Below are 23511 nucleotides of genomic sequence, written 5' to 3' on the forward strand. Positions count from 1 at the left end.
TGGAAGCCCCTGAGCTGGTCCCCACCCCCACCCCTACCCCACACCTTGGGCCCACCCCAGATGAAAGGCCTCCAAATCAACCTGATGGGAGGAGGAGAGGAGCGCCCCCTCCGTAGGATGGTCCATTAAAAAAAATCCTAGTCATTTAAGAAATGAGGCTGGGGACAGGAGAAGGGAGCTGGAAAACAAGCCCAGGTCAGACCCAACTGGAGATGCTGGGGTGGCGAGGACCCTTGAGAAGGGTTTGCAAGCACAGCCCTAAGCTCAGAGCCTGCATGGCTAAGGGAAAGGAGACAGACAGACAGATAGTCTGACTCCTCAAGGTCCTGCCTGCCTGGTCGTGGACACTGACACTCACCACCACTGCCACCACCACAGGCCTCCAGATGGAGAATTTTCCAGTTACTCTGAGATAGGGTTTGCTAAGCATCCCCTCTGGCCCCTGATCTGGGGCATCCCTGGGGTCCCTCTGAGACCAAACCTGGGAGAAGGAGGGACTCTAGGAACATGCAAAGGCGGGGAGAAGAGACCCCCGCCCCACCCTGCTGCTCTACAGGATGGTAGCTCCGGCTGCATCTGGGCTCCGAGGGTCCTTCACACCGATGATGAAGTTATTGGTTCTCCGGCTGCCATGGACCCAGGACAAGACATCTACCTTCTCCACGTGGTGACCCCTGGCTTCCAGGAACTCAATCTCTTCCTCTGTGAACTCACCTGAAAACCATTCCCCAACATATACACATTCAGAGAGTTTAGAACACTGGCTCAGGAGTCTGACGGTCAGACCTGAGTCCTGGTCCTGGATGCCCTACTAAGGAGCTGTATGACCTTGGGCAAATTGCTTTACTACTCTGAGCCTCAGTCTCATCATGTATAATAAAATGGGTATTATCTGAGAACCTACCACATAAAGTTGTTGCAGGGATTAAAGAAGACAAGGCACACAATGCACAAAGCTCAGAGCCTTGCATATAGTAAGTGATTGATAATGTATAGTCATTCTTAATATTGGGAAAAGGGCTTGGCTTTGGGGGTCTTCATTCCACCTGCCTAGGCCAAGCTGCCATCATTACTTGCCAGGATTACCACATAGCCCACTAACGGGTCTTTCTGCTTCCAGTCCTGCTTCCTTACAGCCTATTCACACAGCAGCCATTAGTCAGCCCATGTCACTTGCCCTGCTCAAAACCTTCCAACAACTTTGATAACTCTTAGAATAAAATCCAAAGTCCTTACCAAGGCCTCTAATGCCCAAAATCATCTGGAAACTTGTAACTCTCTAAACGCCTCTCCTCATTTCCTTCTACTCTCTCCCTTGCTTAACTCTGCTCTAGCCTCCTTGCTGTCCCTCAAATAGGCCAAACATGCTCCTACCTCAGGGCCTTTGCACTTGCTGTTCTCTCTGCCTAGAATGCTCTCCTACTAGATAATCACAAAACTGGCTCCCTTACTTCATTCTAGTCTTCAAGAACTTCCTTGGCCACTATCTAAAATAGCAGCCCCTGTCATCTTTACCTTGCTTTATTTTCTTTCAAAGTACTTACTGCTACCTGCATCTTGTTTATTTATTTACTGTGTCTTTCTCCACTAGAATGTAAGTTTTTTGAAGGCAAAAATGCTGTCTTGTTCACTATTGAGTCCCAGTGCCTAGAACAGGGTGAGGACACAGTAAATGTTAAACAAGTATTTTCTAGATAAATGAACAAATCCCCACTCTCTCGCATAAGTTCAGGTCTTCATCATCTCTTGCCTGGACCATTATCCCAGTTTCTTCTTGTGTTTCTCTGACTTAAGTTCTCCTCCCTTCAATCCACCTCCCCTACATAAAACAAATCGTGTCATATCCCTCCCATGCTCAACTAGATGAAGTCCATACTTGTTAACATGAACCTCCATGGTAAGCCCTGTAACCTCACCTCCCAATGCTCCTCAGCAAAAATCTGATCTTCTTACTTCCCCAAATGGGATGATTTGGGGTAGTTCTTGAGATAAAGACACACATTAAATAGCATTACATCACCAAGTTGGAAATATATTCCCTTTGTGGTTCACTTTCAATCCTTTTGATAATAGAAAGGACTACGTTCCAGTCTGGTCTCCAACATTTCTAATCTCCTTTAAAAGAGAGAGCAGACCTCAGAACATTCTATGGGCAAAAATGTCTAACTAAAACCTAGAAACATTTGATTTTTTTGTAGCTGTTTATCATCTATTTGAGGCAAATGATGCCATTTTTCCATTTGTGATTATAAGGTTTAGTTTTAAAATACATTCAGGTTAAAAAGGAAATCCACTTGTAGACACACATTATGCAAATAATGCTTTAGATGGTGTGCAAATCTGTCAAAAGTCATGAAGGTACTGGATAAATTCTGAAGTTTGGGAAACAATGTCTCTAGTCCAGCTGGCCCCCTGGCTGTTCTCTGAGCCATTTTTTCTGGCTTTGCCCAAGCTGTTCCCCGCAACAACCCGACCCCGTCCAGAGTGTTCTTTACCTCCACATGCCAAATTCCTGCTCATACATCAAGGTCCAGCCAGTTGTCACCTCTTCCATTAAGCCTCCCGGAGCCCTCAGGTGGGTGAACTTTCCCTTCACCAAGCCTCCGCTCGTCATAGCCTGTCTTAGACTGTGTGCCCTTCAAGGGAGGGCTGGGATGAGCACCCTCACCCCCACAGTAACTGAGCACAGAGCCTTACATTCTACAGAGACCTGAAGATGTTAGTTGAGCAATATTCATTTTCAAGGACTTGGCCTCATCACCCATCAGCCGGGATCCAAGTGTCACTAAGCAACCACAGGGTATGACTATTGAGGAATTAGGTCTGTGGCTTCTACCATGCTTCAGTCCAGGAGGTATCAAGAGCCATGCGGGAAAGAACTGAGTCTTTGGTTATCAACCAGGTATGTATCTGATATCAATTCTGCCATTTATTGGTTTGTCTTTGACTAGTTTATAACCTCTGTGAACATCAGTTTCTTTATCTGTAAAATGGGGAGACCGAATAAGCAAGGACCATGTCTCATGAAATTTTGTATCCCCTTTGGACTAGCATAATACATTGTTCTAATAAAAACTCCTCAAAGGTGCACATACTTTCCCAGTTATGAAATTAAGCTGTGTCCAAAATTAAGCACCCGTCCTTTTTAGAGGAAAGTCTATCTCCTCACCATAATCTGTAAGGTCTATGACCTGACCCCTGCCTGCTTTCTGATCTGATCTTACCCTCACTCACCCTGGTTTCCTTTCTACTCCTAAACCACCAAGCCCATTCCTGCAGTGAGTTCTTTGCATTTGTTCCCTTGGCCTACAAAGCCTGCCACAGTTCTCTGCTTGGTGGGCTCTTTCTCACTCTCCAGATCTCAGCTTAAATGTCACCAAAGTGAACGCTTCCCCAGTCATCGAGTTAGTCATATACATCATCCTGCTTTAATGCTCTGCAGAGCATTTGTTTTGCTTTTTTATATTTCTTTATTTCTTTTCCTGTCTGCCTGTAAATGCAGTATCCCTAGCACCTAGGATAATGCCTGGCACACAGTAGGTATTCAATACAAACTGTTGAATGAATGGTTTGCAAAATGAACAACTATATCTTATTTTACAAGTGAGAAAACCGAGGCTCAGAATGGAGACATGAATTTCCCAAGGCCACAGCCAGGAAATGGCAGGACAGGTTCCAATCCGCAGATCTTCCACTGTTCCAGTAGGAGTTGGTTAAAAGAAACCAAACTTTCACTGGCACGGAGTTGGTGCTGGGAGAGGCAGGGGCACCCTTGGGAGGAGCCCCTTTCTCCACCCTGCCCTGTGCCCACCCCATGGGGACCTTTGCTCTTCACTCACTGTCCACCTGCAGGAGGTTGGTCTGCAGGTCGGGGTGCAGGCGGCCACGGGCCAGGCTGTCACTCAGGTTCCGGTTCAAAGTCAGGACATTCAGCAGGACCTGTAGGCAGCCAAGGGGCAGAAGTCAGGGCTGTCCCAGAGGTGTGGGTTCAGGAATCCACAGCCTTCGTCCCTGGTCCAGACTCCTTAGTCTTTTGAACACTTACACCAGGGATGTCATCTGAGTTTCTCAACAGCCCCAGAAAACAGGCAGGCCTGTGATGACTGTCTCCATTTTACAGAGGGGAAACCACGGGCCAGAGAAGAAAAGCCATTCATTCCAGAGTTTGGAGAGCGCTAGGGAAGAGGCATCACTAGCACCCAGTCTCCTTTAATACAACCCAAGGCTCTCCTCCCTTCTTCTTGGCCAGGAGAGGGCTAATAGCTGGGGCTGGTCTAGGGCACAATGTGGGTACTTTCAGCTTAGTGGCTGGAAGTATGGGTAGGCTCTGTAACCAAACTGTCTGCCCATTCTTACTAAACTGAACCTAACTTCTTAACTTCTCTGGGTCTCAGTTTCCTCATCTATGAAATAGAAGTAAGGATTCCTCCCAAAGTTGGGAAGCTTAAAAGGGTTACCACATGTAACACTGTGCCTGGCACTTAGTAAAATCTCCATAAATGTTAGCTATTTGTTATTATCTTCATTTTACAGATGAGGAGACTGAGGTTCAGAGAGGTTAAGTGAATTCCCCAACACCACACAGCTGGAAATTGGCAGCACTTAGGCTGGGACCCAGAGGTGTCTGATTCCAAAGCTCAGGTTTGTTAACTCACCACCTGCCAAAGTACGGGCCTGACACATATATCAGATGCTCAAGACATTCGTGGAACTGTTGTGAGGTGTTTTAGAAGGTAGCAGGCCCTTCCTTTCAAAAGCAGACCCTAAAGAAGGCTGCTTGTTACTCAGATGTTGACTAGAGGCATGATGGGACTAGAGATTGACAGAACCCAGGCAGCCCAGATGTCCTATCACCTCTCAATTCTACTGGTCCTGCAATTTCCCTGCAACCTGAGAAGACATGGCGATTCAGGGCTCCATTTTTGCTAAGAACAATGTAGTTCATGTCCCCAGTGCTCAGGATGGGCCTGGCACAAAGCAGCCTCAGCCCACGTTTGCTGCGTGAGTAGGAGATGAGGACAAGTCAGAGACATGAGGGGCATCTGCAGCCCAGGTCACAGCTGGCCGCCTGGCCACAAAAGGCCCATCATGGGGGAAAACTCACCTGGGTCAGGCCGCTGAGGCCCCGGGCAGCTCCATTGGCCCCCAGAGCAAGGTAGGTCCCACAGAGTCCTTCTGCTGGCCGGACCACAGTGGGCAGCAGGAAAGACAGTGGCCGCTTCCCTGGCTGCACCGAGTTCTCCTGTTGTCAGAGGACCAAGACCACAGGGGAATAAGAGGCGGGACAAGACAGGAAAGGGCTACTCCACCACTCTTCCAACATCTCTCTCTCCTGAATCTTCCACAGGCGCAGTCTTCATGGGGACTGGCCCATCCCCAGGCCACAGTCTGCTGTTTGTGAAATGGGCAGGGTCCCTGGATAACTGAGGTAGATAATGGGCCCACTGAGCTAAGGGGCTGCTATGGGGCTACCATGGGTGGCAGGAGAGGGATCAAGCCAAGAAAGATGACTATGAGAAAGAACAGAATAATCCCCACCCTGGTCATCTCTATCTGTCTTTGTCTTGCTGGGGTCCCAGCCTGCAGGGAGTTAAGAATGCTGCTCTCACAATAGACAATAATTCACATCTCCTTTCTTTTTGGGTCCCTCTTCAGTGCCCCTATAGTGCTCAGCATCACACAGTCATAAACTACTAATGCTGAAAAGTACCCAAAGCATCAAAAGGGGGCCAGTATCCTCACTGTAAAGTAGGTGAAGAAACTGAGGACCAGAGAGGGGGGAAGACTTTCCCTGTGTCACACAGTGAGACGGTAGCAGAATGGGACGAGGTTTCTTTGCACCCAACAGGCTCCAAGCCCTGGACTTGGGCTGGGGATGAAGTGGACACCTTGTTTGGGCTGTTTTTCTTTATAATATAATTTCCTAGAAGAAGTGGGGAGGGAGGAGCAGTTATACTACTGCATCTTCTACCTAGCCTCAGGGTCCCCAGGGGAGGAGGAAAGCAAGGCCCTACCAGGCTGGGCGCAGGGTGGTTAGCAGTCCTGTTAGGCCAAGAGAAGTCCAGCATCTGGCTGTTGAGCAGGATCCCCGAGGGGGTGATGAGGCCGCTGCCAAAGGGCCGGTTCAGGGAGCTGGGGGCCGAGGTTAGGGCCAGGTGAGCCCTGCATCTGCCCTCACTCCCCGCCCCCCCCCGCCCACACCTCCTTCCTGGTCCAGATGATCTCTTGTGCCAGGTTCTGAGTCTGAGCTGGCATACCTGACCATGGCTACAATGAAGTCGTCAGGGCCCATGATCAGCACCTGGGCAGCCGTGGGAGCCCCATTTAGCTCATAGATGGGCAGGAGCGGGACAGGGGCTGTCTGGGAGTCATTGATCTGGCCCCGGAAGTAGGCAGCCTCCACTTTGCTGAAAAGACAAGAGGTAGGAGATGAACACACAATAGGCTCTCATTACACCCCACCTACCACACTTTGTGCTGTCTGTTTGTGCAATTATTTGATTAATATCTGCCTCCCCGCACTGAACTGTTAGGTCTATGAGAGCAGAGGCTCATTTATTCCTAGCATATAGGGAATAAACAGGAAATAGTTGTTGAACTGAATGAATTTACTTAGGTGTTTTTCAGGTTTTCTTCTAGAGGCAATGTAGAATTTATTTCATGTTTAAATCAAGTCTTTTAGTTACTTGACTATATTTATTTAATCCTTTCTATGAACGTACCTGGAACACAGGGGATGCTCAGAAAATATTTGTTTTGAATGAACAAACTGAATTCATTTAACCTAGCGTTTGTAGTCCAGAACTAAAGTTTTATTAAGAGTTTAGCTAGAGGAGGGTTTTGTATACAGGGACCTTTACTTGCTATTAGAAGTTTTTCTTCAAGGCACAGGAGGACTTGGCACAGCAATAACTATTTATTGGATAAATTAGTTAAATGAATTTAACATAAGTGTTCATGTTTTAGAGCTAAATATGCATTGATCTTGAAAACATGAAATTTTCTATTTTTAAAGTTCAACTGAGGGTTTCTTACCTGATAATGGTTAGTTAGTTATTCTAACTGACTAGAGAATGACAAGTTACCAAGGATTACTGCGGACGTCCATTCAGTTTTCAACCACGAGGGCTAGTGGCCACACAGAGAGGGCACAGAGGGTTTTGTTTCAAGTGGTTTGGGGGCAGGCAGCAGGGAGGCTTGGTTTTTAGGTTTTATCCTTGTGGCCTTGAGCTGGTTTTCGTTTTTGGTTGCTGCTGTTTCTGCTTTTTAATTATTAGCTGTTCATTTAGTCTCATCATTTGCAACTTAATTCATAGAGGGTTGTTTGAGTATCAGTATAAATTTATATGAACTATAGTTTTGGCTTCTGAGTTTTCCTTTAGCTAGCCTTTAAGTCAGTTATAGTAGCAGCTAAATAGTAATCAATCTTACCTCTATTGCCAATTGAGAATAACAATGATATTTGTTGAATATTTATTATGTGCCAGACAACTTGCTAAGTGCTTTGCATGTATGATCTTGTTTAGTCCGCACCACAACCTCATGAGGCTGGCACTGTTAATGGCAGGCCCTTGTAGAAACTGAGACTTAGAGAGTTTAAATGACTTGCCCAAGGCTGCACAGCTAGTGGATGGTGAGGCTGGGATTTGAACTGAGACAGACTGACTAGAGCCCACAATCTTACTATGTTATGCTGCTGATGTAAGTACATTTGAATCAAAATCCCCACCACCTCTAGTATTTGCTTGGGGGCTCTTTTCATTGTTATTAGGCTTTCTTTTTCAACTCAAAAGGGGGGACAGATGGGTCCATATAGGTGCCTGCTAGGGTCAAAAAAATTTGAGAGCTATATAAAGTAGACCACCTTGTTGTACAGATGCGGAAACTAAGGCGCAAGGTGAGGCAACTAGTGTCACACTGTGAGTTGGGGTTGAGCTGAAATTGACTTGGGCCTTCAGGCCTTATTGCTCCACCAGCTGCTTTTCACCTGATTCTTTCCCCACACCTGCCACCGCCTCTGCAGTACCCAGGGTCCTGCCCCTCGGGACCCACCTGAGCATGTCATCCATGCTCTCAGTGATGGTAGAATCGTAGACGGGATCTCCCAGTCTGCTGGCCAGAGCTAATGCGATCTTCAGGGTCTGAAAACAGAGCAGGAGTGTGGAAGAGGTTGCCAAGCCCCTTCCAGCACCCACACCAGGTGCTGTGTGAGAAAACTTGGAGGTGATTTAGTCAGGCCTTCTGGCACTACCCCATCCCCCAACTCTTAGTGTCCCCAGGCCCAGGATGGAGTGGAGGGGGTCAGCCTTACCTCTGCCACCCAGTGAAGAGCCTGTTCCCGGGATACCAGGCTGGTGAGGTTGAAGCCCTCGAGGATGTTGAGAGCACTGATGAGGGCAGGGCCTGTGTGTGGGGGTCGGGGACTGAGAACCAGGTGGCCTGAAAGGACAGGAAATTACCGACGGCAGGGGAGAGGTCAAGGCATCTCCACATCCCTCCATCACACATACTGAAACCACTGCACTGAACCCCCTCATCAGGTAGGAAAACTACACTGGGAGGCAAAGGGACCCACCCAACTTCACACGGCAAGTCAAGGGCAGGGCCAGGACTCCAACCCAGAACACTTGTCTTTAGTTTCCTCGTCCATATGAGGAAACTAAGGCTCAAGAAAACTGTGATTTGCCCAGAGTCACACTGCAGTCCATTGGCAGAGCAGGGACAGGTGTCCAGATGTCCAGTGTCCTGGTCCACCATGTGTCTCCTTTCAGCTCCTCCCTTAGGCCAGGATATTATTCAGGGCTCCTGCTGGTCCCACCCCTGAAACTTCCTGGAAACAGCAAACTTCTCTTTCTATTTGAGGCCCCTGTTATTGGATGTTTGGATGTCAAAGGAACAATAATAATACTTGACACATGACAGTTACGTTAACTAATTAACTCATTTAATCCTCATAACGGGTACTGTTATCATTCCCATTTTATAGGTAAGGAAACTGAGGTACAAAGAGGCAAGCTGGTCCAAAGTTACAAGAGGGAAGGGGAGCCCAGAGTACTCAAGGTACTGACATTGCCAAGAGAACCCAGGCTGCGGAGGGCAAATGGAAATCAAATACTACACATTCAGTACCCATTCTGATCAGGATAACTTCCAACATCATCTCATCACCTCCTCATGGGCACCCTGAGCAGTAGGCACTATTATTATCTCCATTTTAAGGAGGGAAACAAGGCTCTGAGCGGGAAGTGGCTTGTTCAAGGTGAATGGCACAGCTGGTACTCAAACCCAGGTCTTCCTGGCTCCAAAGCTATGCTCTTCCTCTGCTCAGTATAACACCACTTCTGGTAGAAGAATCAGGCTTAAGAGATTGAGGCCTGGAAACCTGAATGCAGAGGCAGCCTCTCCTGGAGCTTGAGGTTATCTGGGCCTCCTCGAGGGGAGAAAGCCTGAGAACCTTCTGAGGGACTCAGGAACCTACCACTTTGGGTTTGCAAACATGGAGTTTACCCATGTCATAATGCTTGGCTTTCCGGGTTCTTCACTGGTGTTGAGTTTGGCAGGTTAAGTTCCATTCCTCCCCTGGGCCTCAGTTTCCTTTTGGCACAATGAGGGGGCAGGTCTCTGACTGTCTTGAAGGGTTTGTTCTAACCTGAAGCTAAGATGGATTTTGGTCTTATGGACTCTTCTTAGGAAGCATAGGGCAGTGAGTGTGGGGCTGGGGAGCGGGCTGAGGCAACACAGACCCTGAATCAAACACCTATGGGGCTTCCCTGGTGGGACAGTGGTTGAGAGTCCGCCTGCCAATGCAGGGGACACGGGTTCGAGCCCTGGTCCGGGAGGATCCCGCATGCCGCGGAGCAACTAGGCCCGTGCGCCACAGCTACTAAGCCTGCGCTCTGGAGCCCGCGAGCCACAACTGCTGAAGCCTGCATGCCTGGAGCCTGTGCTCCGCAACAAGAGAAGCCACCACAATGAGAGGCCCTTGCACCGCAACGAAGAGTAGCCTCCGCTCGCTGCAACTAGAGAAAGCCCGCGCACAGCACTGGAAGACCGAATGCAGCCAATAAATAAATACATAAATAAATCTATTTAAAAAAAAAAAAAGAAAACCTATGGCCAGAACCCCAAATTCCAGGCCTTAGCCTTTGACCAGACCTCCCTCCCCATATCCTAAATATTTGGGGTAACTGACTCCACAACTACTTTAGAAGTAGGCTGACTCTGGCTTGCTTCAACGGTTGGCTGTTTAGGCAGCTCATTGCTTCGGTTTCTCGCTTGTGAACTGGGGAGGAGCCACTAGGCCAAAAGGATGTGGCCCTGGACTGGGAGGCCTCTCCTGAGTGGGGACCCTGGGAGCTGGGGGAGAGGTCACCTCTGTACACGCCACACACAGGCTTCTCCAAGAGGGCACTGTAGTTGCTGAAGTCCTCCTCAGTTATGACACCCCCTGCATGCTGAGCCTGGAGGGGAGAGAATGACCCCCACCACTGTGAGTCACACACCACACTGTGAGCATGCGGTTTAGCCTAAGGTATATGTTTGGATCATACACAGATCAAATGGTTACAAATATTGTGCCTTCTGCAGTTCCCATCATGGCCTTTAGGGACCCCATCAGCTGTGGGTACCCCAGGAAAAAGGAAGGGGAAAAGCACTAACAATAAGCACCCACTATGTGCCAGACATTGTACTGGATACAATCTATGAATGACCTCCTTAGCTTGGCATTCAAGGCCCTTTGTGATCTGGCCCCTGCCTACCTCTCCCACTTCACGTCCTGCTATTCCCCAATGAGCTCTGTACAGCGACCCAGAGTGACCTGCAGGTCCTGAACTCATGACTACATGCCTTTGCACATACTGCCCTCTGCCTATGTAGAAGGAAGATTTTCCACTTACAGCAGCACTTGCCTAGGAGATACCAAAACTGAATTCTGCATTTCACTATAACCAACTAAAACCACTCCAAAACCATGAACTCTGGTTGACCCTCGTAGGACAACCCTTATGGGACATAACTGAGCACTTTACTGACCAATGATCTAATCTTGTACAAACTGATGGGCTCATTCTATCCAGCATGCTAATTTTTAATTCTAAATTAGCATAACCACTAGGAATCCTCTCCTTTTTTTAGTACTTTTAAGTACCTGAAGCCTGTGATGTCTAATCTACCCTCAGTGACCTACACATTGAATTTCTTGGCTTTGTCTGGTAAGTTAATAAACTCAGCTTTGGGTTTTTCTCTCTTAAAGCTCTGATGGTCTTTGTTAGAGTTTCCTTCATCCCCTTCTCCACCACCAGGAGAGGATATGCAACCCAGGCCTGGCTAATCAGATCATTCCTTTTCAGTGCTACCGTGACTGGTTTGGGAATAGTCATGAGACCTATGATGGGCTGATGAGACATAACCTTGAGGCTTTGCTGGAACTATTTGAATGAGAAAGTCTCTTTCTCTGGGATGGCTTGCCGGAAGGATGGCTGCTGGAGAGCAGGTGTGGAAAGGATCTGACAGAGTGATTTCAAACAGAGGAAAGTAGAGTTGTGAGACCGAAAGAAAGAGATACAGAACAAGTCCTTACAATGTGGAAGGAGTCCCTGGACCCAGTAGATCTAAAACCAGTACACTGCTGGACTTTCCAGGGATGTCTGTTTGAGACAGGCATCTATCACCACATCCATAACTCCAATGCCCAGCACAGAAGCTGGCACAGAGCAGGTTCTCCATGAAAGCAGAATGAATGATGGACCTGTTTAATTCCCACAACTGTATGGCAGAGATAGACATAACCACCCGCATTGTACAGATGAGACAATCACTGAGTTGGTCTGTGTATCTTTATCTTGAACATAATTTTCCGTTAGTGGTTTCGAACTATCAACAATAGTTCTCAGAACCCATTACTGCCTCAGACTGAGACTCTTTGGGGTTGGGTGGTAAAGCCCTTGTGTCGATCCTCCCCAGTCCTGAGTCACCAGTGAAGACGGTGTCTCCCTCGGTCCCTAGAAAATCCAGGGAGCAGGGTGGGATTGTGGGCTCAGGGAAGCTGAGGCTGATCCTGGGTCTCCACCAGGCCTGGGAGGGCCAGGACAGGCCACTATACAGGTTGGTACCAGCCCTGGGGAGCTCAAAGTTACCTCTCACAATCAAGACAAAATATTCTCATCACCCTAGGAGGTTCTTTGTGCCTCATCCCAGTCAACCCCTCCAATTCCCCAAACTACTGATCTGATTCTGAGGTTAGTTTTGTCTATTCTAGAATTTCAAGTAAATGGAATCCGCAGTAAATATATGCAGAAAGAAAGACAGGGAAGTAAGGGGGAAGAGGACTTCTCTGCAGTAGGGTCCTCCGCCACAGGGCCGGGGGTGCCCCACACTCTCACCTCTGCCACCATCTCCAGTGTGAGGTTGCCACCGGCATAGAAGGCAGCGGGGCCATAGGTGCCAAGCACATCCAGCACCGCCGCCAGGTCAGGCCGTCGCAGCAGTGAGCCAGGTAGTGGCGGGTGACCCGAGGGCAGGAACGTCTCACGGAAGCGCTCAGATGCATTGGGTGGCGGCTGTTCAGCCAGGGCTTGGGCTGTGGGCAGGGACACGAGGCTGGGATGGGGGTGTCGGGACTGTACACGCAACAGGTGGGGTGGATGAGGACTGAGAGGCCAGCCCTAAGCCCTCCGGCCCCCCAGGAGCCTGTTACAGAGGAGGGGGGGGGGTAGTGGTGGTGTATATGGGCCAATCCCAGATCCCTACCCCCCATTGGAGGATCCCTCCCAGTGAAGGTAGGGTGGTGTGGGGAGGGGGTCTGAGGAGCAAACTGGAAGAGAGGCACTTCCTGGCTTAGGACCTAAATTGCAGAGGTTCCCTCTCCCCTCTCCATCAAACTCATGCCTTTCCCTCCACCCCCAGGCCCCACTGACCTAGATCATGGGTCATGTTGAAGCCATCTTGGGCCACAGCTGCTGCGAAGGCGAGGACTTGGGACCATGGCAGCCTGGGGGAGCCGGAGAGCAGGGGGTGGAGGAGGTCCTGGGGGGAGGAAGAAGGGTCCTGGGGGGGGAGGGGGGTTCCTGGGAAGGAGAGTCCTGGCAAGGGAAGGGGATATTAGGAGGGGGGAGTTGGGAAGGGAAGAATCCAGGAAGGTAGGAGAAGGCCACCCAAGAAGGAGTGCAGGCAGGGGCCCCTGGTCCCCAGGGGGAGAACCTTTACCTGCCATAGAGCTGGTGAGCTTCGTGTAGCCCCTTCACCATTCCGGGAACCCCCACCAAGAGCCCAGGCTGGGCAAGGCGGGCAGGTGAGGGAGAGAGGAGACCAGGTCACTGGAAGGGGGGGCGCTGGGCTGAATTCCTCAGAGCCCCAAGCCAGGGATGGGGGCTGGCACAGGGGAGAGACACAGGCCAAGTATCCCAGAGGAGGGACAAGCTGTCCCCAGCAGGCATCCCTCCCACCTCCCTGACTTCCTATCAGCAAATGCAGAAAGACCTCCTTTATCTGTCATAGCTGAGGGATTTATAAATTAAGCAAACCCTTTTAAGAGCCAAGACATAACAATTTAGATGGAAACCTGTCTAGATTGGATTATACGTACTCTTGCCTTTTAAAACAGTGGACAAGTGACCTTCATTTAACCTTTTCATTAACACACCACCATTACTCTGAACTGTGATAATTCAGGGGTGTGTTTGGCTTTTGCCACTGCACTAAATATCTATTTTTCCAAGTAATTCTATTTCCTCCTTTGCTCTCAGTAGATAGTGGGTTTGCCTCCAGCAGTTCCTCTATAATCTTCCAATATGTTATGGGCTAGGAAAGTTACCAATAACAGCCTCAGAATGAGATGTGTGAGTGATAGTGCAGCTACTTTGTGACATCTCAGACTGCTCAGTGGCTCTTTTTCTTCCTTCTTATGTGCCAGATAGGCAAGGTCACCAGAGAAGTAATGTGGTGCTGCACTGCCTGTTATCAAACAATCAGATTTTCTGGTTCATTATTATTATTATTATTATTGGCTGCACCTTGCAGCATGCGGGATCTTTCCCCTACCCGGGATCGAACCTGCATCCCCTGCAGTGGAAGCGTGGAGTCTTAACCACTGGACCACCAGGGAAGTCCTGGTTCATTATTTTATTTTGGGGGCTGCCTATCTCCCTCAGAGCCTAAGAGCATCCTGCTTAACTCTTTCCCTCACCTCCATAGTAAATATTCAGCAAGGTAATGCTTGGGTTAGCAGAAGGGCAGTGAAGGGAGACACCCCCCACCTTCTCACCGGGGTCCCCACCTTGGTCTCCCAGGATCTCTGCAGGGCCTCTTCTCTGAGAGCCCCTGGGGCAGACTCTCGGAAATCAATTAGGTGGCTCTTATTCCGTCGGATGTCATGTACCAGCATCACACCCCCACTAGGAGAGACACGGAAGGGGGAGGGTGATGATAAGATGCCACTCCTCTGAACAATTAACCTGCTGTTCCTCAAGCCCCCCACGCTGATGGCTAAAGGCTCAGTCTGTCATCAGGAGTCAGGTGTCTGAGCTCCCTCCCCAGCAGAGATTCAGAGACTCAGCTACCCTATCAGGGTGGGGACTGAAATCAAGGGGTTGGGGGACCCAGAGTCCATGGACCTCTTCCAGCCTGTTATTGGAGCCTTTAAGCCCTGACAAGGGAAAACCCAGAGACTGGGAGAGCGGGATGTTCTGCTCCCCCTCCACCCCCACCGCCTACCACAGTTGGACCCCTGCCAGCTTCCTGCACCTGCCTCTGTGGTACGTCCCTCTCCCTCTCCCAGGACTGAATTATGTAAGGACAGACTGTACACAACCAAAAGTGGAATTTCTTTTGTAGGGCCTGGAAGGCTGGTCTTTCAGGAGCCAAGATATGGACTTAGTCAGCTTGTCCCTTTTCTGTGGTTTGCTTCCATCTGAGATGGGGGTTACATCTGAGACAACTGGGCTGCCAGCTAACATAATAGGGAAAGCAGGACAGCTAAACAAAAGGGAGTGGTAGGAACTATGGCCAAGTGGACAGTACAAGCCCCATCATGGGAAACAGCTTCTATTCAGCTCCAGATAACTGCAGCCGGGTGAGAATGTAGGCCCAATGTTATTAGGTCTCCTGATTGTTCAAGAAATGTTAGAAATCTGGATTTTTATGAAAATTCTCAACTTTTTAACATCAGCAACCAAATTTTTAAAAGTTTAAGTGTGCAAACTAAACCAGGCTGTGTGCCGGGTGTGGCCCGTGGGTGGCCGGTTTACAGTCTCTGTTTTAAGAGGTCTTACCCTGGGGTGTATTTTTTGAGGATAGAGGATCCATTGCTTTCATCAGACTCACAGGGATGTGTTTTAAGGATCTGTAAACGCTAAAAGTTGAAGTATCACAGCCTTAATTAATGACAGTATACCTCCAACTGTGTACCTCACTTTATAGAGTTTATGAAATCCTTTTCCCAGTTAAAGAAAAATCTTCTGAAAACACCTCCTTGGACTCCATGTAAAGAGAAAGGGGTAAGATTGGGTGTAGAAAGAGAAAATGCAAGGAGATGGGGCCCAGTTGCCCCTCTGCTCAAACTTGGAGAAGCGCACATGAGGCCCACAGACCAAGAGAAAGAAGGAGGCCTGGGGCACCCCAACCTCCGCAGCTGGGAGCTTCTTACCCGCCCAGGCCAGAACTGTGAGGAGCCACGATCCCCAAACACAGGGCTGCTGCCACAGCTGCATCCACGGAAGATCCCTGTTTACTGAGCACCTCTATGCCCAGCGATGTGCAGTGGGCGGCATCAGTCACCACAGCGCCCTGGTGAAAGATCTGGAAGGGGGAGGGGACTAGGTGGGGGCAGAAGGGGCCCCCTGCCTCCCTAAGGCACCTCCACTAACCCCAGAACCTCCAACAGAGGGTGGGGATGGGAGCCCTGCCCTTTTATCCCCTTGACTCTCCCCTAAGAGTCTTCTTTCCTTACCTCAAGTGCCTCCTACCTGATCAGTTCCCTTCTTTGAGCTCTGTCCGCCTCACGCTCAGGAGGCCCTCTCTTGAGACCTTCCTATCCCATGTCACCGCCCTCTCCCCTTTCCATTTGCTGGCCCCCTTTCACCACTCAGCCAGTCCTCAGTTCCCAAGGTCTCCTTAAGCGCTTCTTCACCCCTCCTCCCCAGGTTCTCTCCTCTCCCCCTCCGCTTCCTCCTCACCTGGGGGTCCCCGAAGTAGATCTGCATGATGAGCGCCACAGTGACACCGGTGGCAAAGGTGAGGCAGGCTGTGACGATGACCGTGAGCCCGTCCTGGCGGCAGGAGCACTCGGACGCTGCCGCGGAGAACGGGTCTTTGCGCGTCTCCCGCAACGGCGACCCGTCCTGGCTGCCCATCTCCGACGACGACGACGGCAGCCGCTGCAGCCGCGCTGACTTCAGGAAGGAGTCCGGGTCTGCGGGCGGCGGGGGTCGGTCTGGGCGCCTCTTACCCGGCCCTACCGGCCCTCTAGGCGGGGCTATTCCGCGTCCCCCCCTCTCTCGGCCCCCACCCCCCAAACTCCACTAGACAGCACTGCTCCCCTTTCAGCATCTCCCCATGCACCCCAGGGAGGGCGGTGGGGGGTGGGGGGTGGTCCCCGCTTGGAAGAGACAGGGACCCCCAACTGGGCAGCAGGGCGGCTGGATTCCCATCCCTAGGCCACATCGCCTGGGACCCAGGACCCAGGGCTGAGAACACTTCCTGGAGAGGCAGGGGTTGGGTCTCCCTGGAAACCAGATCTTGCCTCAGCTGGGGCCCAGCCTTCTGTGCAAGGAGGCAGCTCCATAAACTGAGCGGAGGGGCCCTGTCTTCCAACCTTGTTTTCACGATCCATCCAACCATTCATTCATTCAACAAATATGGAGGGCCTGCTATTTGTCTGGTCCCATGCTAGATGCTAGGGGAAAGGAACAAACAGTTCCTGCCCTCATGGGTTTTGAAAACCAGTGGAGGAAGAAGATAATAAACAAGTAAACAAAGGAGTATATCATTACAAGCTGTGGCAGGTGCTATGAAGAAAGAGAAGGATGACAAGGTCCTACTGTATAGCACAGGGAACTATATTCAATATCCTGTGATAAGCCATAATGGAGGGACTTCCCTGGTGGTGCTGTGGTTAAGAATCTGCCTGCCAATGCAGGGGACATGGGTTCGAGCCTCATCCGGGAAGATCCCGTGCCGGGATGCCATGGAGCAACTAAGCCCGTGCGCCACAACTACTGAGCCTGCGCTCTAGAGCCCGTGAGCCACAACTACTGAGCCTGTGGGCCACAACTACTCAAGCCCACGCGCCTAGAGCCCATGCTCCGCAATAAGAGAAGCCACCGCAATGAGAAGCACGCGCACCACGACAAAGAGTAGCCCCCGCTCACTGCAACTAGAGAAAGCCGGCGTGCAGCAACGAAGACCCAACGCAGCCAAAAATAAATAAATAAATATTTTTAAAAAGCCATAATGGAAAAGAATGTGAAAAAGAATGTATATATGTATAACTGAGTCACTTTGCTGTACAGCAGTAATTAACACAACATTGTAAATCAACTATACTTCAATTAAAAAAGAATAGAATTATAACAACAACAAAAACGGATGAAATGATAGAGAATAATAGTACATGTTGGAGGCAATTAGCTGGGGAAGTCAGGCAAGGACTCTCGCAGAGGTGACTTTTAAGCTGAGAACTAAGGGATGAGGAGCCAGCCATATGTAGAGCAAGGAGTGAGTGTGTAGAGTGTTCCGCAAAGAAGGAACAGCAGGTGCAAAGGCCTTAATGTAGGAATACGTTTGGTGCATTAGAAAACAACCAAGGCTGGGGTGGCTCTGGTGTGGTGAGCAAGGGGAAAGGAAAGAGTAGTAGGTGGAGGCTAGGGCAGATGCGCTGGGCCTTGAGGGCTTAGCGAGAAGGTTGGATTTTACCCTGAGAGCCACAGGAGGCCACTGGAGAGTTTTAAGCAAGAATGTGAAGACTTCTGTTCTGTGTTTTAAAAAGATCCCTCTGGCTGCTATCTGGAGAACGGATCTAAGGATAATAAAAGTAGAGGCAGGGGACATTTGAAAGCTACTTACTTGCTGGGTGACTATGGACAAGTCATTTCAAGTCATGAGCCTCACTTTCCTCATCCTAATAATGGAGCTGATCCCTAACTGGCTGGATGGGTACAAGGATTCAAAAAGGTGATGTATACCAGGCACTCTGTAGGTGCTCACTCAAAGTTATTTCCATTTCTTTTCCACCCTGGCCAGGGCTGAGACCCTCTTCCATCCCATAGTCTCCCTCCTCTGGGATATATTAGCCTTGAACCCAGGTCTCTAAATGGTCTAAAGGTCCTGGGTGTTTGTGAATAGTAAAGAAATAGCCTGATACCTTAACCTTAATATGTGACTGTACTCACAATGTGTTTTTAAAAGTTCATTCATTCAAAATATTTTTGAACACTTGCTACTATGGCCTAGGAGTATAACCCCTTTAAAAGTCTGTGGGATAATATTAAGAATTGACTGTTATATTTTCCTGTTTAAAATACTATCATGGTTCATCAATGCCAAAATGATAAAAATCCAAGCTCCTTAACCTGGTGTTCAAGGACCTCCATAATGCATACTCCCTTCTTTTGTATAAATAAGAAACCACATACATATATAGATAATTTTTAGAAATTCCTCATGGTGGTTACTTTTGGGGGAAGATACTGAAGATGGGAATGAGATGGAGTGGGAGAATTTTTTGTTTGAAATTTTTACCACTTACATATATTTCTTTTGTTTTTGAAAATCAATACATATATTTTTAAATAAATAGGAAAAACTGCAGGAGATAAGAATGGAGAAGAGGACTTTTACATTTTCTCACTGTTCTTTTTTTTCACCATGAACATATAATTTTTTAAAAAATTTCTATTTAAAAAAAGAGACTTGTCTTCTGGAAGCCTCCCTCAGTTGATCATGCTTGCTTCTAACCCTCAGCACCAGCACCAGAGTCTGTAAATAAAACTGATTTACAGTTGATAAACTAATTCAAGTTGATATTTCCAGGCACTTGTCTTTAAATCTGTTTTCTCCAATCAGATATGAGGAGCCAGGAGGTGAAGATGCTATGGCTCCATCAGAGTTAGATATATTCAAGACTTCTTATTCTACCAATAATTTATTATGAATATATAATATAAATATAAATGAATATTGTTTTCCATTTATTCAATAAAAATATTTACTGAGTAGCAACTGTGTAAGTGGTGGGGAAGCAATACCATTGATTTTGCTGATGTGTAAGGACAACAGCAGGACATTGGGAAAAGGCTAGTTTGGGACGAGAAGAAACAAGTCATTTGGGAGAAAAAGGATGAGTTTAATTTTGGCTGTCCTGAATTTGTGGGACAACAGCAGGAGCTGTCTGAAGGCAGTTGGCTTAGTAGGCATCTAATTTTTATCTGCTTAGTCACCATTCCCCACTCAATTTTCTTTTAGAGAACACCAAATCCCCTCTCTCCTTCCTCATTCCCTCATTCCTGGTCAGAGTGAGTATATGACCTAGGCCTAGCCAATCAGAACAGGCACCTCTGTACAGTGATTGGTTCACGTTCACGTGACCAGCACCAGCACTAATGATTTTCAAACTCTGTTTTGTTTTGTTTTTTGCTAAAATATTGGGAAAGAGAAAGACTTTCTTGTCTAGGTTGCTAAGGTGGTAAGATGTAAGCCTGTTGCTACTGGGGACATCTTGCTCCCACAAGATGGGAGGTTTTCTGAAGATGAAGCCCATAAAAATGAAGGCAAAGCAAAAGATGGAGAAAATCCAAATCTTTTTCAGGTACCTCAATGCAGCTATGCCTGAAGCCCTATATCCTGAACTTTTCAGTTATGCTACCCAATAAAATTCTCTTTTTAGATGTAGCTCAGTTTTAGTTGGGTTTATGACAAATGAACCCTGCACAGAGTTGACTTGGTCCCTGGCTTGCTTACTCCTCTGAGGGGAGAATCACTAAAGATTTTTGAAACAGGGAGTGACATGATCAGAAATGCAGGGTGCTGGATGGATTGGGTTGGGAGGGGGTGGGGGAGAGTCAGGAAGCAGGAAGAATAGCTAGAAGCCTATGGGTAATAGAGATAAGAGAGGATGGTGGCTTAGTCTACAGTGGTGATGACAGGGATGGTGAGATGGAATTTGGAAGATACTTAGGAGGAAGACAGAGAGCATCTGACCACTATTTAGAAGTGAGCAGAAGGGAGAGAATCATGGCTGGCTCCTAGGCTTCTACCTTGGGGACTGGATGGATGGCAGTGTCATTAATTGAGAATGACATTGGGGGAAGAACAGGTGTCTGGGGAAGAGAGGATGAGTACAGCATGGAGCATGTTGAAGGTGAGGGACTTTCAGGACATCTAGAGGCAGATGTCTGGGAGAGAGAAGGACACATGGGCTTGGAGCTCAGAAAAGAGCAAAGGAAGTTTTCGCCAGTCTTGGAGTGGTCACCATCTAGCTCTGTTTTCCACAAGGCCTGCTGTGGGGTGCCTGGCACTTGGTTCTGTGGAATGGCAGGCTAGAGGCCAGCTGGGCACAGCCAAAGTCCTGCATAAGAGGATGAGGCAGTAGCATCAGGTGGCACCAGCAGGTTGAGAACACAGGGGGTCATGTTAGCCAGCAGGCTGGTCCAGCTGGGCCAGAGGGGCCTTGGGGCTTGGAAGTAGCGCTGGGAGACATGGTATTGAAATGACTACACAGGTAGGATTGCAAGGTCCTTGGAACCTTAGTGCACAACTTGGCATAAGGTGCAGCTTCCTAGAAACTCAGGTGACCAGGGTCTCTCCTGGATTTTTATACAGTTGAGGGCAGAGCCTGTATTAACTCCTCAAGGAACTCCCTGAGGTTTGAGAACCCTTCCCTTGCCATTCTTTCATCCTGAGATCTTCTCATTCATTCATTTATTTCTTCAACAGTTTTTATTGAAAGCTTAGCACTGTGCTCGATGGTGCAGAAAGGATGGTGAACAAGACAGTCATGATCCCATCCTCACAGGGCTTATAGACATGGAATAATCAAAGGTTGCACAAATAAATAATCACAGGTTTTGATAAATGCTAAGACATTCGTAGGAAAGGAGGATAAAACATATCAGGGGTTTCCAATCTCTAGATTGGGAGAGATAGGCATTCCCAGTTGAGCTGGAAGAGGAAACTAAGACCTAGGTCAGCATAGGTGTGCCCATTGTCACACAGTGAGTCAGGGCAGTGCTGGGACCATAAGTGGTATTCTTGGCTCCTGAACAAAGGACCTGGTTTCAGGCTGGTATCCACCAGGACACATCCTCCCACTTCTCTCCCGGCTACCTCCTGATTCCAGGGCTACTCCCTTCAGAAAAGAAGTTTTAATCTGCAGCTTTGACATGTGATGACCATAAGCCTCCCCACCCTCCCCTCAAACCCCCTCCAGGAAGGGTACAAGATAGGTTGGCAGGGGCTGCTGGTCAGGGCCAGGTGACTGGAGAATTGTGGAGGGGGAAAGAATTTGGGGCTGTCAGGCTAGGAGTAGCCACAGAAGGGCCAGGCCAGAGAGGGCTGGGCAAGAGAAGCAGGATCTGCCAGGCTGGTGAGGGATAGGGCTCAAGTGCAGGCACTGAGAGGAAGAGAGAGTGAAGTAGAAGGAAGATCTAATGCCAGGAAGTGACGTTGAGGGAATGGGGGATGGAGGATGGAGGATGAAGAATGGAGGGGAGGACAGAGAGCTGAGCCACATGGACAGGAGAAAGAGCATTAGGGAAGAAATGCTCAGAGAGCTCTCAGCCCCAGGTGTCCCCCAAGCCCCGTCTCCTCCCTCCCTACTCCCACCCTTGCAGTTCCTGCAGAGGGCTGAAGAGAATACAGTAAAATTCTGGAGCCTGCTTCCTAGGGGGCAGGGTACCTTACTAACATCCTGGCCTGGTCCACTGCTCTGGGAGGGGTGAGGTATCCACAGGGCAGTGAAGGTGCTCTGGTCCCCAAGGACTTTGAGAGGTCATGCAGTCCATCCCCCTGTCTCCCAGTACCCATCACTCGCAGATGGATGGGAATCATATTCTCTTTACCCCTCCCGGGACACGAAGAGATTCTCAGCTTCTTCTCATGGTCTCTCCTTCCCACAATCCCTGGCTGTGGGGAAGTTCTTCTCAAGACCTAGCTTCTATCCATCCTGCTGCAGTCTCTGACTTGGTTTCGCCTATCCTGTTCTCTGTGACTAGAGAAAATCATCTTCTAGGTGATCACAGCAGTTCCTTAGGAACTCCCCGCCAACATTCCTTCCTTATTAGTTGGTTCTTCCCAAGGGGGTAACCCCAACCCCTCCTACTGCAGTGCCTAGCATCGTTCTCCCTTGTCGCATCCTAAGCCTCCAAGGAAGAAATGCATCCCCAGCCCCACCAGATAATGAACAGAGACAAGGGAGAAGGGAGAGGTCCAGAAGGAAGGGAATGAATTAGGGAGCTGGAGCTGGAGGTGATGCTTCGCGTAGATGAAGGAGGACCGGGGACGTCCCAGGGGGCAGGGACGGGGCCAGCGGGCCTCACCGGTATCTGGGTCTCCCAGGAAGGCGTCCTCGTCCTTGCGGCTCCTCAGAGGGGCCGCGGGCGCCGGCTCGTCCTCCGGCAGCCTCGGGAAGCTGGTGATGCTCATGTAGTCCACCGGCGAGTAGGCGCCTAGGGCGCTCTCCTGACTGGCCTCGTTCTCTGCCGCCATCCTCGCCCGCGCCCCCAGCAGCGCAGCGCCTGCCGGAAGTGGGGCGGCGGGGGCCGGGCTGGGGCTTGAGGCGGGGGAGACGGTGGGGAGGAGGGAGGAGGGAGGAGGGCGGGGCCTGAGCTCCTGGACTGCCGGGAGGGGGCGCCTCAAACCCAGACCCTGGAGGGTGTCGGGGTTTGACTCGGCCCCGCCTGCTTAGCGTTGTCAGCCTGCATTGAGAGCGCAGGTTGGGGTGTGGGTGTGGATGCAGAGCCTGCAGGACGCGTCCGGGTCGCGCAGTCGGGGGTCAGGAGGGAAGAGCACGCGGTAAGCGCGACCTTAGTGGCTCGGGGCACCTTACGTAGGCCAGGGACCAAACCCCTTCCTCCTTCCAGTTTGAGCTAGGATCCTCCTCAGACTCCAGGCTCCTTCCTCGGCTCGCAGTCCCTTTCACTGACTGCAAACCTCCTGTCGACCCCAGATACTGTCTCTAATGCCAGACTCCTCGAACCTGAGACCCCTCCTTGGACTCCAAGATCCTTATCCTCCTGTCTCAGACTCTTCCTCCGACCCCAGACCCCTCTTTCGACTTCAGACTCCGCCTTCACCCCCGACCCCCAGCCCCAGCCCCTACTTCATGTGCAACCTGCTTCATTTCGAGGCCCTTCCTTGGACATCTCTCCTCGGACGTCAGATCCTTCCCTGGACCCCCCACACTTCGTCGACTCCTCTTTCAATCACAACCGCTTCTAGAACCCCTGACCTATCAGCATAGGGCAGTGAACCTAAACTTGAGCTTGTCTTAGGATCTTAAAAGCGGATCCCTAGATTCCA

At 49.6% G+C, this 23511-nt stretch overlaps 1 protein-coding gene across 3 annotated transcripts; it reads right to left on the reverse strand.

The window, feature by feature from the left end:
- Positions 1–503: 503 nt before the first annotated feature.
- Positions 504–22698, reverse strand: GGT7 (gamma-glutamyltransferase 7; the record flags this gene model as incomplete). 3 transcript variants are annotated; one of them, XM_082857077.1, is made up of 15 exons in its annotated part: positions 504–714; positions 3840–3939; positions 5105–5242; positions 6015–6132; positions 6258–6407; positions 8053–8141; positions 8312–8439; positions 10373–10460; positions 12384–12580; positions 12918–12991; positions 13207–13274; positions 14276–14393; positions 15644–15795; positions 16173–16408; positions 22530–22698. In XM_082857077.1, the coding sequence occupies 15 exons, from the start codon at positions 22696–22698 to the stop codon at positions 551–553; spliced, it is 1989 nt and encodes a 662-aa protein (XP_082713203.1). In that variant the 3' UTR covers positions 504–550. The 3 variants fall into 3 exon arrangements, with proteins under 3 accessions (XP_082713203.1, XP_082713204.1, XP_082713202.1); XM_082857078.1 differs by having other exon boundaries at positions 14264–14393; XM_082857076.1 differs by having other exon boundaries at positions 14276–14438.
- Between the last annotated feature and the right edge of the window lie 813 nt (positions 22699–23511).

The sequence above is a fragment of the Leucopleurus acutus genome (genome assembly GCF_964270905.1).
Source record: "Leucopleurus acutus genome assembly, chromosome: 16".
Classification (NCBI taxonomy): domain Eukaryota; kingdom Metazoa; phylum Chordata; class Mammalia; order Artiodactyla; family Delphinidae; genus Leucopleurus; species Leucopleurus acutus.